Below are 17,523 nucleotides of genomic sequence, written 5' to 3' on the forward strand. Positions count from 1 at the left end.
GGCTCAGCTCCAATTCGTCAAGAAGAAAGATTAGGTAATGTCATTCAAATAATTTCCAACATGAAAGGGCATGGGTTTAAAAATATATTTTTAGAAAAAAGGTTTTCAACCTTTGCTTTACTACACACTAGAAGACAATCAAGTCAATTCTGTGGAAAGATGAGCCAATTTGCATTTAACATTAAGAAAAAAAGAGTTAGGTGCAATCAGGTTTGAAATCCTATCTTTGAGGACAGACTGTTGAAAGAGGGCCCCGCTGCACTTGAATACAGCATCGGCTCATTTTTAAGATCAAAGCCATGTTGCCGAACACGTTTCCCCCGTAATGAGAAACATGCATGTTCATTGGTCGGCCTACTCATTTTAAGCATCCCCAGATCTTTTCAAGGCCTTTCAAGCTGGACACTGTTGTATAAAAGCTGCAAACAGGAAACGATCAAAGAGCCAGCAGTGTGACCTGCCACTCCCAATATCTGATTGTCCTCCCTGAGCCGTCTGGGCAGTATCACTCATTAAGGAGACACCATTCATTTCCCATTTGTCTCAGCTTGTGAATGCAGATCATGGATACACTGCACTCAGGCTATTGTTAATATCACAGTGAATTGGTTAAGCATAGAGGAAAATAGATACAATTTCTGTTGAGGGCCCGGTTGGAGCATTTGGGCCGTGGAAGTTGTGTTGGATAAATGCGTTGACGACTGAAAGGCTGAAGTGGAAAAACAGGTAAAGACGCAAATTCAATTGAACCCACGCAGCCTCCACTTCCTCACATACATAATGTAAATGTTCATGCTAGGTAAGACAAGGGAAGCTAAGCTCCTAGAAGGTACAACACAACAACCGGTAGATAAAAGGAAGCAAAAAGGCTCATCTAACATAGACTCGTATTGTTTGAAAAAAGGGTCAAGCAGTACAGCACGTTGGTTAAGTACTTTTGATTCAGGAAGCGCCACTCTATTGATGAAATTACTGATGTATAGAACCATCAATGGAGCACTGGGGATCTGAACTTTACCTCTACCTCTTCAAGCTCTTTGAGGAAGAGTTTATTAGATGAAACAACCTTTATACAGAGAAACTAAACAAGTACACACTAAAGCATTAGGTGCATCTTCACAATGTACACATTGGTGCCAGTCAAGTTTATTGTTGTCAGTGACTCCATTTACAAGCAGTCAATATTCAGATTTAGGATACAATTCTGATTTCGGAAACCTTCGGAAATTACGGGTATGAATAATGTTGGATCGAACGCTATCTAGTCTATCTGCAACAGGGGTAGGCCAACAGTTAAGCGCATAATTATTCATACCCCTGAGATGAATAAATTTGTGCTTGACTGTATAAGTGAGCAAACGGAGTTACTCTTACATTTGAATAACCCAATTTAAACGGTGACGCATGAACGTCGTGACGCAAATAGACATAATTTTCGCTTGTTACTTTCTACCGTCAATAAAAGACATTATATTCAAGTCATTCACCACAGCAATAATGCAGCTGGCTTCCTCCTTGCTCTAAAATGGTGCTTTTGTTCTGCTTCTCTGCTCTTCGCTGTGATTGTTTAACTCTGCTTGTGGATTCCCGGCGAGTTACGTCGAGATACATGTGTGTTTATATACACACTATCATTTTTGCAGAGGCAAAAAATGATGTATAATTACGCTATATTCAGGTTGGGCTCTCTACGACAAGGATGTTATGGCAAGGATTACAGTAGTTGCCAGTTTATATATTAATTCAACTATTTTTCAAATGAAAATGTTGCTTTTCTGTAACACACAAAGCATTTCACAGAGGATACTTTATTCATGACGCAGAAAGAGTGGGAACAGCAGAGCCTTCGGTTATTGGATGACCCGCTCTACCTCCTGATCAACAGCCACACTGTATTTTGATGCTTCTTGTATTTTACTTAAATTGTGGTTTTCTTCCTGTCAATGTCATTTAGCAACTTGCATCCACCACCATTCATTCACCTGTCTGTGCCAATTGAAAAAAAAAAATAGCAGAGGTTCATCATACCTAAGTTGGCCCATTTAAAGACATTGCTGGGGGAACGGAGAAAAAATTGGAAATTTGCTAAATACGTATCTAGTGGTTGTATTCCCCAAACCAGCATAACTGAAATCTCCGTGGTTAATTTTGATCAAAGGCGATTCATAAAGAAGTTGAATGTATTTTCTGTCAAGTAGTGGAGTTTGGATAGTGGGTCTTATATTTGCTGCTTGACAGAAAACAACAGTTTCCTATTCTTAACCAAGCATTAACTGTTAATTTACACATGGGGATGAACATTTAACGGCATTTTGCAATTTTTTTTTACAAAAACATCGTCAGTATACAATTACAATTATTATATAAGACACGATGACAAAGCCACTGTAAAGTACGGCGACAAATTTACTGTAAATTTACTGAATTTCATTACAGTGTACTTTTGAGCAAAAAGTCCAACATTAGCATTAAGTGGCAAGGTTATTACTGTAAATAGAATATAGTGGAATATAGGAACCTAGCCCACCCACAAACAGCGAAAAGCCAGTAATAATTGACGGCCCCCCTATAAAGTTTTTTGATAGCATAAACCATAAATACACTACCAATTATGAACCCAATACTTGGAAGAGGCTTATAGCATTTGTACTGAAGATGGTGTTTTGCAACAAACAAACAAACAAACAAACAAACAAACAAACAAACAAACAAACAAGGCACAAATATGTGATTTTTCCACGGATAACGGAAAATCACAAATGGGTGGATACCGCTGAACTGGGAATATGCAGGGGTCCACTGTAATGTTAAGAGAATAAATCAGTATTCAAATAAAATTGAACTTTCTTCAAGTTATACTGTACACTGTAGGGATTTCAGGTGCCTGTGTATTAGTGTTGCGCAAAACACTGAAACTACTGGTGATTGAGCAGGATGAATAAAATGTATATGATAATCAAGCAAATAATGTCTTCAAAAACATTATAAATGATCCATTACAAAAATGGTGGGTCAGTGCCCATCCATTCTAGCATAAGCTCTCTGTGTGCCTAATAAATTGTCCAACAAGTGTTGCACTGCTTAGTCTTTAGATGGTTAATTGAATTCCCAAACCGAAACGACAACAATAATAAAAGTGAATTCCAAAAACTCACGAATGCCGGGAGTCGGAGTTCAGTTCAGGGTTCATGTGCTCTTTGGCGTGGTGGTTGCCACAGTCTGGAGGCTCCGGGACGCGTTGGTCGGTGCTCTGTCCACGGTGCTGAAGGCTCCCGTCGTTCCCGGAGCCGCGTCCTTTCCAGGGGGGCAGCGGCTCGTCGTAGGGCTCGCACACCACGTCGAGGTGCGCGTACTGGTGCGGAGAGTCCCTGCTACGTTTGCGGGACTTTGGCGGCGTGAGGTGAGGAGAGTCCTCGGGGTCTCGGTTCTCCGAGGATGAGCGGAGAGAGCCCGGTGAGCCCAGGTAAGAGGGATCTGGGTCCTCCAGAAGCGGACAGGCTGAGGAGAAAAGGTCCAGGGGCCGTCGACAGGAAGGTGATCCCCGGGGAAGACACAAAGGGGGAGAAGGCGACTCGGACCGAAGGCTTTTTCTCTCTGCCATCGCTTTCCTCCCCGTCGTCAGACATTGGCAGAGTTGTGGACAGGGAAATACTCAAGCCCTCTCCTCAAAAAGAAACAAATAAAAGGTCGTAGTTCATGTGACGGACATTACGCAATGAATGTTAAAGTTTCGTCCGGACAAGTTTCATCCAAGCTGCGCGTCAGCTCTCCTGACGTGAACGTTCACGCGCAGCGCGCTACAACCAGAATGTGCGGATGAGGCGCCAGCCCTTTCGAAAATGGAAGACACTCATCAAAAGTGACATCTGCAGTCATTAATTTATTCCGGGGAAGGGGGGAGGGGTATATAAAAAAAGCTAATCTAGTCTAGTCTGTGATTCAGATAGATTTTTTTACGTCCAATATATCATGTTAAAAATTGCAGAATTAGTTCATTTTCTCTTTGAATACCAATGACTCTTTGCACAAAACTCAAAATGCAGTGACGCCACACCGGGGATTATAGCGGTTTAACTTATTCTGTTTTGGCAAACCATCACTGCCATGTATGCAGTCTAGTTAAACAGTAAACAGTATTTTATTTGATTTTCATCCTAAAGCAGCACAAAATAACATGAACAGAGGTGTGTTCCAATGTGTGCACACCGCACAGTGTCATTAAACCATGAATGGCATTTTAAGCGACCATTTCGCAGCGAAAGATTGCTTAACTCATTAATAATTATACTTATTTATTGCCCTGTGACAGAATCTGCTTTCCTGAACACCTCTGTGCAGGAATACATGAAGTTGAAAGAAGAAAAACATTTGTTAAAGAAAGTAACTCTGGATTATAATGATTCGCCAGGTCTAATGACAGCATTTGCTAATGTATCAATGGAGGTAAATTGGTTCACTACCCATTATGTTAAGCAGCCCTATAATTACACACTGATCTTTGTTGTTGTGCTTATTAATGGATCCAAAACAGAAAGCCTGTATGTGCCCATGTCTGTCTGACAATATTTAATAATGCCAAACTGATTTGGGAAAAAAACCCTCAAATACACGTAAAACAAAATTTTAGATATTTTCTGCTTTGATAACTTGACATGTTCACACCAACACTACTACTATACAACACATACATTCAATCGTTATCTGAAAATAGCACAAAAATATGCACTTCCCAACAGTGTTGGGGCTCACGGCATCTGAAGTAACGGCATTACTAACGCTGTTATAGATTTTTAGTAGTAGATAATCTTCTCCTTTACTATGTTAATTGTTATAACGCCGTTAACGTTACCATTACTAACAGTGAAATGTGGCAGTTTACCTATGCTTCTTGGGACGCGTTGATGCGGGAATGTCACGTGACATTCTGCGCAAAAATAAAAACACAAGGATCATCATCCTGGCCGTCCATCCTCATCCCTAGCTGTACAATACTTCTTTGTACCTATACCGGGATAAAACTAAACGGGTACCATAGAGCAAATTGTCGGCCACTCCGTTCTGTAACTTTTTCTTCTCTCATCAGAGGAGTTTTGCCATTAAATAAAATGGGAAATATATACAGTGTGTGCGTCCAGCCGATGTGAACAATTGTCTAGAAGTTGTGTGACAATATATTATTTATTTTATGCTTATTTTACATTGTTGTTCAATACGTAAATATTAAGTCAAATATAGTACAGGCCTACGCTGTTCTACTCTATGCAATTCTAGCAAAACATCATTGAAAAAATAATCCAATAATTATTTTCCTTAGTAACGACTTACATTTCTGAAGGAGTAATTCAATTACTTTTTTGGAAAGGTTACTATTAATTGTAACTAATTACATTTTGGAAGTAATTTGCCCAACAGTCGGCTCGGTGGCGCACTGGGTAGCACGTCCGCCTCACAGTTAGGAGGGTGCGGGTTCCCTGTGTGCAGTTTGCATGGGTTTTCTCCGGGCACTCCGGTTTCCTCCCACATCCCAAAAACATGCTTGGTAGGCCAATTGAGCACTCCAAATTACCCCTAGGTGTGAGTGCGAGTGGTTGTTTGTCTCTGTGTCCTGTGATTGGCTGGCAACCGGTTCAGGGTGTCCCCCGCCTGCTGCCCGATGACGGCTGGGATAGGCTCCAGCACGCCCGCGACCCCCGTGGGAACAAACCGGTTCAGAAAATGGATGGATGGATGGATTTGCCCAGCATTGCTTGCCAAGTACAAGTCTATTCAAGCCAGTGAGTGAAGAATTGTGCAATTTAAAGGGAGGCTGGGTTTCTCGCTGCCTCACCTCACCTCTTACCTATTCGTGGGCTCTTCTGATTCCTGCACTCACAAAAGTAAGCTCAGACTTCTCATTGGTTAATTTCAGGTTTCTGGTATAACGAACTATGAATGAGCAATTAAAAGGCTAATTCGGAAACAAATCTGTGCTTGAAAATCGTTCACAGAAGACTGTCAATGCATTTCAACATTTTGAATCTAGGTGCACATGTTTAAGGACACACACGTGGTGCGTAAGAAATGTATGATGTAAAGTAATTATGTATTTGCTCATGATTGATTTTAATTGACGATAGTTGCTGTAAACTGCCAATTTCTGGAATAAATCCTGTATTTTAGATCAGTTTTAAAAAGGAATTGTTTGTGTCTTGCACTGCTAGGAATACATGTAATAAATGGCACATGTCGCCTTTTGCGCTTGAACTTGTCATTTGTGTACTACATATATAGTTTTGTAAATTGTGTAAAACCATACGAGTTGAAGCAGACCATACGCTGTCTTACTACGGGAGGCGTATGAGAGCACTTTGGAAAAAAACACAGATAGCTTCAGTCAAGCGTTCACTTCATTCATTCCAAAATGTTGCTCCAAATGACAGACAGCAAAACATAGAACAGGATCAGACTTAGCAACATCTCTCAAAACTGGACAAACCATCGAAACAGGATTTAATCAACCCAGGAAGACAAATGCTGCAGTTCAAAAATCTGCTTTAAACATCAGAACAGAAAATAGCTTATTCTTTTCAAACCAAGCAGGTTGCTAATGTAACGCAAAAGACATCATTATGTTTGGCTCAGTAAATCTGATTTCAACAAGTGCCTCACTGGCCATGCGCCTGCATTCGTGTCACTGATAAGCACACACGCACGTGATTGTGGCTTCGACAAACTCTGCCTCAGTTAGTGTGACTAAATGAATAAACGCTTATCCAGCTGTCCACATTGAGACATCTTGCCTCTGCATGTCAATAAAAAAAATGTGGCACAGTCCCGCAGTGAAGAAGCCCTGAAGCAATGAAAACATCACGCTTTCAAAACATTACACACTCAGTACTATAAACATTTGGACGGCTTCCTCTACGAAGCCACTGAGGTTGTGACTGCGAATGAGAGCAAATAATCATATTTTATGTATTTCCTACACTTTGCTCCACAAACACGGCTGGTGTTCAGCAGTGCTACAAAATAAGTGACTCATGAAATCTTTCACAAAAAGCAACCATGTACAGCCAAGGGTGGTTGTATATTATTTGCTAAAGCATGATAGTGGATCAATAAACTAAGGGATAATTAGTGGCAATGAGAATCTTCTGTCTCATATGAAAATCACCGGTGACTGACCAAAACCGTTGCTTGTAATTGAGACAATATGATGTGAAAACGCTTGCGAAAAGACACACACGGACAAAAATGCTCCTAAATTATTTTGCCTTAATGACAAGCAATGTATTGCGAACATATCAATGCTTAAATCGTGCAAATTACTCAAGTCAATCTGACATTCTAATTGCCTCTAATATTGATTAAGGGGACAAAGGCAATTTGGAGGTTAACTGAGTGTTTAACCTGTCTTGCACTTTTCTTGTTTAGAGACTGCCCTTGCCCTGACAACTATTTAGAAATATTTGTTCAACAATTTATGGATTATGGGGCAGTGGTTATCAAAATGCTGACACCAAACACCACCTAAAAAGTACTTTCTATCATCATCTTGGGCAACATGAAAATACAGTAGTGTAGTAGGTATATATAAGGTATATTTAATATTATTGTAAACAACTGTATCATTCTTCATCATTATCCTATTTGAGCATTAACAAAAATCTCAATAAAAACTGCTCTTAAATAATGATTTAATAAAAATATATTGCACATTAGCGTTAAATTAAAAACTAATCGTGAATAAATGTTTAAAAATAAACACTTCTTAAAGATTAATGGGCAACAAAAGCTAAACACAACTGAACAGTTATGCTTGTTTATACCACTAGAGGGAGCCGGCGTACTTCATGTGGTGTAGTCATTGCCAATTGTAAGCAGTTTATAAAGAAATTGCAGGTGCGATATGGCGCTACAAAGAATGTCTTAACACGTGCCCTGTGATTGGCTAGTGACCAGCCCAGGATGGACTCCGTTTCTCGCCCAGGATCAGCTGGGAAAGGCTCCAGCAGACCTTCCCAGCTCCAGCACACCTGCTACCCTAATGAGGATAAACGATGAAGGTAAAGAAAATGGATGGGAGATGGATGGATTTGTCCGGCATGGTGAAGCCCATTGAGTAAAAAACAACATAATGACTGTAATTTGTTTTGCATGATAGTGGCGATAACAGATGCACTTATTCATAGTGCCATATGCAATTGTGATTTCCTTCCATCAACATGTGTTTATGAGAGGTAGAAATATGCAGGACATGTGCAGAGAGAAGCATGAGAATTGAAACAGTAGGAGAGGGTAAATTTGTTTGTGGTTTCTGCTGGGGCGCTCTCTTAATTGGCCCTAATGCAAGTTGCCTAATCTCTTTATTGCGAGGGCGGTGGGGACGTAACTCCACAACTAGAGTTGATACATTTGAGAGTCATTAAAAGAATGATATTGTTATTAGGCTTCAAATTGTCATTGTTTTTATAGTGTCAGAGCTACATTGGCAATTGGGCTGTTACAGTCAGCTTACTTTTTCTGTTCCAATCACTCTTTTTTTATAACTGGCACATTTGGTGTGGTTTTAGTGACCATCATTGTTTGAGGGTTGAATTGTATTAATTCATTCATCTTCCGAACCATCTTATCCTCACAAGGTTTGCGGACGTCCTGGAGCCTATCCCAGCTGACTTCAGGTGGTAGGCAGGGTACATCCTGAACTGTTTGCTAGCCATTCGCAGGGCATATAGACAGACATCCATTCAGACTCACAATCACACCTATGGACAATTTGACGTCGCCAATCAGCCTATCATGCATGTTTTTGTAATGTGGGAGAAAACTGAAGTAGCCGAAAGAAACCCACGAAGACACGGCGAGAACCTGCAAACTCCGCCCAGGAGGATCAGAGCCAGAATTAAACCCTGCACCTCTGAACTGTGAGGCGGACGTGCTAAATAACATGCCAACCATGTCGCCTGGGTAAAATATTAATTTGGGTTCAAATATTAGTAATCCGTCCAGATGTTACAGTTTTGTATTCTGAGTTTGTCTTTGCAGTGAGTGTATACATAGATGTTTGTAAATGACAGTGAAAGTAGAAAGAGGGATAAAATGTTATCTATAAAGTCAATGGAGTAGAGTAGTATTTGATTTCTCAAAGACAATTGTGTTTTTTCAAAGACCTCCATTCAAACAAACCTCAATGTAAAGACTGATGTCGGTATATGGGGGGGTCAGCATTGAGTTAGAATTTAACCTAAACCTGAATAGGTGGCTGTTCAGACAATTTTGAAGACTGGAGTCCAAGAACAGTTTCCAAATACAAGTCCTATTTGCAAACACAGCATTAAAGAATAGACACACTATGAATTACTTAACATGAAAGACATTACCTTATACTTCTATCCTGATACAATAAATCCTGTAATGCGTTTTATATGATTGTATGGTGCGCCCACACAAATCAAGTGTTGTTTATCAAATCAAATAGGCGTAATATGTATTTACTCCACAGTCTTGCTGTACCGCTAAGTAGAAAATATACATGTCTTGGCTTTCTGTTTGTATAATCGCCTTGATGATGGAAAAAGGAAGAGATGCGATGTCAACTGAGTGACTTTAACAATATAACGAGAGGAATACATCAGCATTGGCACATGCTGTCCTCATCGAGGATGTCTACCCTCAGTGAGGACATAATGCATCATTGATCAAGTGACCAGTAAAATTATCGTCGGGTCGATGGAGGACGTGAGTGATTTGCTTTTGTGCCGTTTATTCTCTGGCCCACATGACACTGATTGGCCTGTTGAAGTCAATAGAATGAAAAGCCAGGCTGTGTAGCCTTCCTTTTTTTCCCCAAAACACTTGAAGGCACATTCCAAATGGCCTCTTGAACATTACAGCCACCTCGGCCTAGTGATTAGAGTCAACTAATGTAATTACAGTTTTCCTTTTTGTTTCATGTGCTGATGCCAAGAATGACGTCCCAAACAACTGTAAACAAATGTATCTTGGACATACTTCCCCAAGTACCAATTATATGGATAGAAATGTAATTAACAATACTAATTGGGGTAATTTGATGTTGATGTGATCACGATTAATGACTTAAAAAAAAAAGCAGCACATTATTCATAAGTATAATCATTCTAGTAGCGAGGTTCATAGGCATACACCTAAATAATTAAAAAATATTAGGCCATAACTTGTTAGGTTTGTACCACAACTGTCCTAAATGAATTGGTAAATGCCAAAATGGTCTTATCATGTTTTTGTGAGGGTTGATCTGCCAGCATACAGAAGCTTTTCAACCAAAATGAGATCAATTTTTATCCTTATTTATTTCAACTTTGTTTTACAAAAAAGGAGTCAAGTTAGTAGCAGTTAGTGTTTATCTACAATTTACTGTTTTCAGTATTTTTAGGATTTGAATGTTTTATATTTCTGATTTCTCAGAGAAGCCCAGCAAGCAGCTGAATTCAATTTGAACTTCCCCGTAACTGTGTAAAATAATAAAAGATCAAATGCTCACTGAAATTGAAAGGTTTTCATGGTGCTGGGTGGTATTTTAATAACATTTGGTCTAATCATTTGAAGCACTGTATATACTATTTCAAAATCCACAATTAAAGCGCTTCAGGAACAACTGAGCGTTCACTAGCCAGTTCAGTTACCCCAACCAGCAATTCCAAGACCGTCCTTTAGTGGGATGTGTGGAAACGTTATCTCCTCAACACAGCATGGAATATTGCAACACCTTGACATATGACTCAAAGCCCACATGGAAAGTCATGGCAAATTGGTTGAGTGATTTCAGCACTCGTGTGTGCACGCATCAGGGGAGAGTTCTCTCGCTTGAATAAGGCAATCTGGACGGTGAAAAAACAATGATGAGGGTTCACTGAAAATACAGCAATGGGTTAAATGCTGAAAATGAGACCAGGTTCCATAAGGCCACACTGACTTTGTCTTGATTAGATTTTTTCAGTCGAGAATACCACACCAAAAATATCAAAGACAATCAATCTCAATGTATTAGGGTGGGTATCTTCAAATGGCGGACTGTAGTCCGGGTCCCGGCAGATTCAAGCTCTCATCCTGACCCATGGCAAATTGCTATTAAATGCCTTTTCTCACTGAGGCCGCTATTGCTGACTTTGTACGCTGCTATATTGACTATTATGCTTGCTATTGTTGTGATCATTTGATTGTAATGAGCCAATTCAACCATTTGTTTACCTCAACAATAGCATGTTCCAAAATTTGGAAAGTTGATTTAGGAAAAAGAGTTATTAAAAACAAATGGGTGGACCGGTTCTTTATTATAATAGTCTTTCAGAAGACAGCTCAAAGGCAAATCCATGTGACGGAACGCCCACAGCCACAAGTCATTAATTACTCTCCTCAGTGGGCCACAAAAGAAGCAAACGGTGTACCTGGTTGTGGAACTGTCCTCTCAACCAAACAACTTGAACAATGCTCAAAAATAAGGAAAAAAAAAAGTTCTCAACAAGGGACTGATTTTAGAGAGTCCCGTCACATTGGTCGATCTTCAACAATAAACCTAAATTAGCTGCTTGTGTGACCTCGATTAATTTTTTTGAAAATGAAAATTATGTACTCTAACGGTAATGTGTTCTCTACTAGATAGCAGACATCGCCGCGGAACGCATCCAACCCGCAACCAACCCGCAACCAAGACTTTACTCATTCACCAGAGAAGAAAATATCACATCTGGCAGCAGTCAGGAACAAATCAGGTCAAGAAAATTGTGTCTTACAGGTAGTAAAATAATCAGCAGATTATATGATCATCGAATTTATACACAAAGCTATTTCTCTAGTTTGCTTAGAGACACCAAGTTGCCAACACTAGCCGATCTCAAATCCATGCAAACAGCACAATTTTTTGGGGTCACAAGCACCATTGACAGTTCATTTACAGTGCATGGAGTCACCAAATAGTATGCCCTCTAAAACTTAGATGTATTTAATTGTGTCACAAATGCATATGGTGGTTTAATTGGACTAGCGGCTGTTGCAACAGATGGCTTACCCTCAATGACGCAGAGGGGACGGACTTTACAGCCCTGGATTGCATTGGGTTTTACAAGCCTACTAAAAGGACTGTTGAGTGGGCTGTACATTTGCACTTATGTAATAGGTCAGTATGTAAAAATGATGCCAGCGTTAATACACTGCGCCTCCCCCAAAAAAACATTTGTGATTTAATAAGATGTAAATAGGTAAAATATATTTGATATATTTTATACATGACTTGAAAGCAAACAAATAATATTGTTCAAGTAATGTTATTCGGTAAAAAAAACAGAATCCACACATCGTCTACACATCATCACTCACACATATTGCATGCCGATCTTTTCAAAAGACATTTACTCAGCCCTGCAATAATCCATCAAGGTTGTGTGATTTTGGTTGTGCAGGAGTAGAAATAGGAAATAGCTCACTTCTCAATGTTAAGTGTGGTTCAACTACTTTTTAGCTATAATCGCTGGACATTCAAAACACATTGGGTAAATCTGATGCCATTATCTTAATCATTCCAGACGATTTTGTTTTTTCCATTTCCATCATCTTCATAGCATTTGTTTGCCTCTCCAGCTACACAAGCATTACCGTGTGTGTGTTTTTGTGTGTAAATCACTCCAGCCTCATCCAGTTACCGCCGTGAAAATCCATTGCACAAATAGAAAAAGTTCCAGCGAGAAGTGACTAGCTTGATTCTCCATTCTCCCTCTACCCAACAAAGATGTGAACGTGAGTCGTCGGAAGTCAATTACTGCCAGCTACTGTGGTTTTATAGAGGTCAAAAGGCTCTTTAATTGGTAAGCCTGAAAAATATGTATGTCCTGATCTTTTTATTCTGGTCAGAACCGGAGCTGCAGCTGTTTGATGCTCTCAAGTCAGAATAATAAAGACTACAGGAGATACAAGCATGGTTCTACTTGGCATTCTTGGAGCATTGAAAGCTTCAAGTTTGGATGTTTTTCAGACTGTAAAAGGCTGTTTTAGTGTATGATTTGATGTGATTGCTGAAAGGCAGGTCAGGTCTCTCCACCCCAAGACCTTGGATTAGGTCTTTGGTGTCTATAGACAGTAACTACAGATGTTTTCTAACTGTAATTTACTTTTCTTTATTGCTGAAAACAATTACCTCTCTCTTTTTGGATTTAGGTGAAGTAAATTTGCACTTGTCTTTCTATCAAAAGATTTAATGTGCACTACCAGCGAGGACATACAACAGATTTGTCAAAACTCATACATTTACAAAGCCGGTGATAATGCTCAGTTTTGCTGTACACTGTCAGAAAGGTTTCAATGAACGGTGTTGATCATTGTGCTTGTTGTGTTCATTCTCTGTCAAGTCAGAATTGTAGATACTGCTCTTTTATTGGATTGAACAAGTAAAACTAATATGGCCACTGGGTAGTGAGTTTATATTTGTCTGAAAGGGTTCAGGCTGCTAATTTATCATTTCACGCTTTGTCTGTCCTGACTTGGAATTCAAATCTGTGAAATTAGCATATAAAACATGTGCTTTCGAGTACCACTTTTCTCAGTCATGCTTGTCAATCACTCGCTCAAGGCACATATAAACATACAGTCAAGATGAAACTAAAATGTAACAATCCAACCCCTGATGACAAATGATTTGGCTCGCTTGCTCGCAGCTATTATATCAACTAGCTAAACTCCAAGTACAGCGACATAAAGCTACAGTTATGTTAATATCACAAAATAATTATCAGATAAATAAAACAAGAATTTATAAATACACTATTGGTCAGGTAAGACTGTAATTGAAATGAGAGGTCTAAAATTTTCACTGTATTAAAATGAGAAAATGTGAGAGTCACTTTAGTAAGTGTTGAGTGCCATTGAAAAATTGCCCAACATATCTAAAAAGCATAATTTTGTGTCTAACAAAAAACAAGTAGCGACCAAGGAAGACTGGAGCTTATCTAAAAAAATTGCAGCAAAATGCAGGCTTTTACAGCTGCAGGTGATGCAGAGGTCAATAGGCAATCAAATGCAAATTCTATTCCATTGTACACTATGCAAATTCAATACATTACAGTTCGATTCTGAGAGTGAGTTGGAAAGACAAAAAAAAAAGATGGTAGTAAGTAAACAATACTAATGACAATAAATGAAAGATTAAAACAGGTAAAAGTGAGATGAGTGTCAGAGTCGACGAGAAGCTGATGGTTTTTAAGATCTTGAGGCTAGTTTCAGCAAAGGACACTTTCAGTAACTAGAATTTGTTAAAACTTTAATTATCAAAATAAAAGAGAAATTAGGAACTGATTGCTATAAAGAATATGTCCAAGATAAGGGTGGCGGCAAGTAAAGAAATTAAATGAACGACTACTTGTGCATGGAGGCTTCAGAGGCTTGTATATTTTGTCATCCACTTTTATCTCTCTATTGTTTAGAGTTCAAGGCCCTGTCATTTGGGATGCCCATTGTGACTAATATATATATATATAACAGAATATATATTATATTATATATATATATATATATGCCAAAACAGAATATATATATATATATATATATATATATATATATATATATATATATATATATATATATCTCAGCGCTGACACTGTAAACATCTCTCCATAGCTGTCATTTGCGTTCACATAGTGCAGTGGACAAGAGGCTGCAAACAAGTCAAATGATCTATCTAGGCGGGGGGGGGGGATGGGGTTAGGGTTGATTAAGCGAGTTTCAGTGTCAAGATTGTTCAGCATTGTTACGCATCACCTATCTGCAGGGATGTTAGTTTCAGAGTGTGCGTGCGTGTTGTATACTTTAACAACCGAACAGGAAGTGGCAGTTGTCCAAGTATTTGGACTCAGGTGGCATTTGCACAGACAAATGCGAAGTAAAATCTGACAAAAAAAAACCATTGGTATTAGATCTTTTATTAATATGTGACTCTACAGACATGTAAGTTTGAGCCTTTTTTCCCCTTCATAGTAGGGGATGTTGGGTTGAACTAAAAGAATAATGATAGTTTTAAACTCTCTGAGCTTTGACAAGTCAGGTAGAAGACCAAGAAGAGAAAGCGGGAGAAAACAACAATTGCAACAATTTTATTGAGCCATTTATCATAGGTCTATTGTTGGCTCAGGTTTGGGTAATGAAAGTCAAGCTGTGGGAAAAAGACAGATTCCTCTTATGCCAACGATTCTTCTTTCTCATTTGGTTTCACCCTAATCTGGGTTTCCTACAGCTAGTCACTCACTTCCATCTCTCCCTGTTTTCTTCACTGTCTCTGTCTCTGCACGTTTAAACTTTCTTAACCAGCTATGTTTCGAGTAGTACAATGATTTTTGTTTTCGCTTCAGAGGTCCCTGTTGATTTTCAAGCAATCTGTTGATATTTTTTAAACTCATGAATCTTGCTTTTGTTTTTTTGTTTTTTGCATCCTTGTCACCAGTATCCAAACATAGAAGTCATTGCCTTATAAATCACCAACATACAACTCAGCCGCTTTTTATTGTGGCCATAAAACTTTAAATTGCTTTCCTGCAAAATGATAAAAATTGAGTTAGTTCAGTTAGAGATTCTGTTGATCCCATGTATGTGAACTCATGCACCTTTTACTTGACTTCTTATAGCTTTGCCATTCCACTGCCATCCTTTTCATTCACGCTGATATTCAGTCTTGCTGCGACTGTTTCTAGTGCATATCTCCCACTCTCTTGTTTCTTTCCCACTTGCTCTCTACTCTCACTCCAGATGACAATGTCATCTGAGAACATATTAGTCCACTCCTCTTTGCCCTTAATCTTTTCACTACCCTGGTCAACAAGGAGTTCCCATCCTTGACACATGCATTACTTTAAAATAAACTAAATGGGATTTCCCAGTGCATCCATCCATCCATCCATCCATCCGTCCCTCCGTCCCTCCCTCCCTAATCAGTCACAGGGCACAGACAAACATTTCCACTCACATTCACGCTGTTACTGGGTTAAACCTAAGCGGCCTGGACTAAAGTCAGGTAAATGTACCACTTCACCACTCTGTTGTGCTTGTCTACCCTAAATTGGAAGCCAAAAATAAAGATAGAGATGCAGGACAGAGCAGCTGGTAATCTCACGAAAGGTTATTCTGCCCTCACAATCATGTATAAGGAGATATGAGAGGCTGCTACCTGTGAATTGCCAAGCTTATCTGGAGTATGTCGCTGATGTCTCCTTTTCATCATTGATATTTCTTCTCCTTCTGTCAGCAATGCAAACTCATTGATAGATCAAGAAGAAATGCCAGCTGTGTTTCTTCTTGATTTGGGCAGGAATTGTGGTCACTTTATGATTAATTTATATTAAATTAGATTACTGTTGAAAATTATTGTGAGAAATCAATAACTTGATCAATTGCTACACACATTGATTTTTTTGAAGGAAAAATTAATAAAGATAAAAAAGGTAATTCAAGCAAATTTGTTATTTCAAAACTGTGTATAAAATTAGAAGCCCTTTGCATTAATCATAGCTCATAAGTAATATTTTGTTTCCAAAAGGTTGGTGACCCCTGACCTAGATGATATATCAAACTTGCTCAGAAGAATTAAACTCCTTCTTAAGATACAAATTGGTCATTGCATTTGTAGAGAACATGGCAGCAAAATCAATGTGACAAGTAGTAGTACTTTCTTGATGACATATTAACCACAGCAGCACACCCAAAATTCAAATACAATTTTCTTCAAGTTCAAGTTCACTGCCCTAAAAAGGACTAAAAGAGTTCATTGAAATATCAGACAAATACACTACAATGAGCTCAGTTTACTTAATTTTATTTCATTCTTGGACTGAGTGATTTGAGGTCCAAGTGGACTCGAGCTTCTCTTTGACCCTGAACTCGACAAATGGCCAAAAATGGATGCATAGAGGTTCCATGACAGCAGAGTTGGTGTATTTCTATATTCCATAAGCCTCCATCCACCCACCACTGCTAATTAAATTACTCAAGCATGGTTCTCTATCCCTGAAAGATATCACGTAGTATTCCTCATTTCTCGCTTGCCTCTACTTTGCACATTATCTTCTTATGGCATTCAAAGCAAAACAGAAAAAAAATGTGAGGAAGGACAAGTGAGGGAGACGAGGTAGGAATGACAATTCCTATTAGAATAAGACAGTGTTTCGACTTGTTTTCCGCAAGAGAATTGTAACATAGCACATATGTGCTTTTCACAGATATTTGGTTTATAGAACTTAAGGAAACGTAACATTAAATTGACAAATCAAGTTCAGTACAGAGTTCACCTATTCCAGGGGTGTCAAACTCGTCTTTTTTTGCGGGCCGCATTGTAGTCATAGCTTCATTCGGAGGGCCATTATGACTGTCAACTCAAATAAATGTATGAGCACCTCATATTATATACAGTAAAACCTACAAAACAAACTGACAAATAACTCGTTTTCAAATCAGACGAGTAAAAACTGGTCGTATTGTTAAAAAAAATATATATATATATATATTATTAAAAGTGAAGACAATTTGCAATTC

At 38.9% G+C, this 17,523-nt stretch overlaps 1 protein-coding gene across 1 annotated transcript in view; it reads right to left on the bottom strand.

Annotated features, from left to right (window-relative positions):
* The window catches only part of trpc7b (transient receptor potential cation channel, subfamily C, member 7b), a 39,422-nt gene extending 35,796 nt beyond the window's left edge, over window positions 1-3,626 (bottom strand). The window contains 2 exon segments of the mRNA XM_085903500.1: window positions 3,156-3,589; window positions 3,591-3,626. Of these exon segments, the coding sequence (XP_085759626.1) occupies window positions 3,156-3,589; window positions 3,591-3,626 (470 nt within the window).
* Between the last annotated feature and the right edge of the window lie 13,897 nt (window positions 3,627-17,523).

The sequence above is a fragment of the Syngnathus leptorhynchus genome, chromosome 2, assembly GCF_054491065.1.
Source record: "Syngnathus leptorhynchus isolate UIUO chromosome 2, UIUO_Slep, whole genome shotgun sequence".
NCBI classification, from domain to species: domain Eukaryota; kingdom Metazoa; phylum Chordata; class Actinopteri; order Syngnathiformes; family Syngnathidae; genus Syngnathus; species Syngnathus leptorhynchus.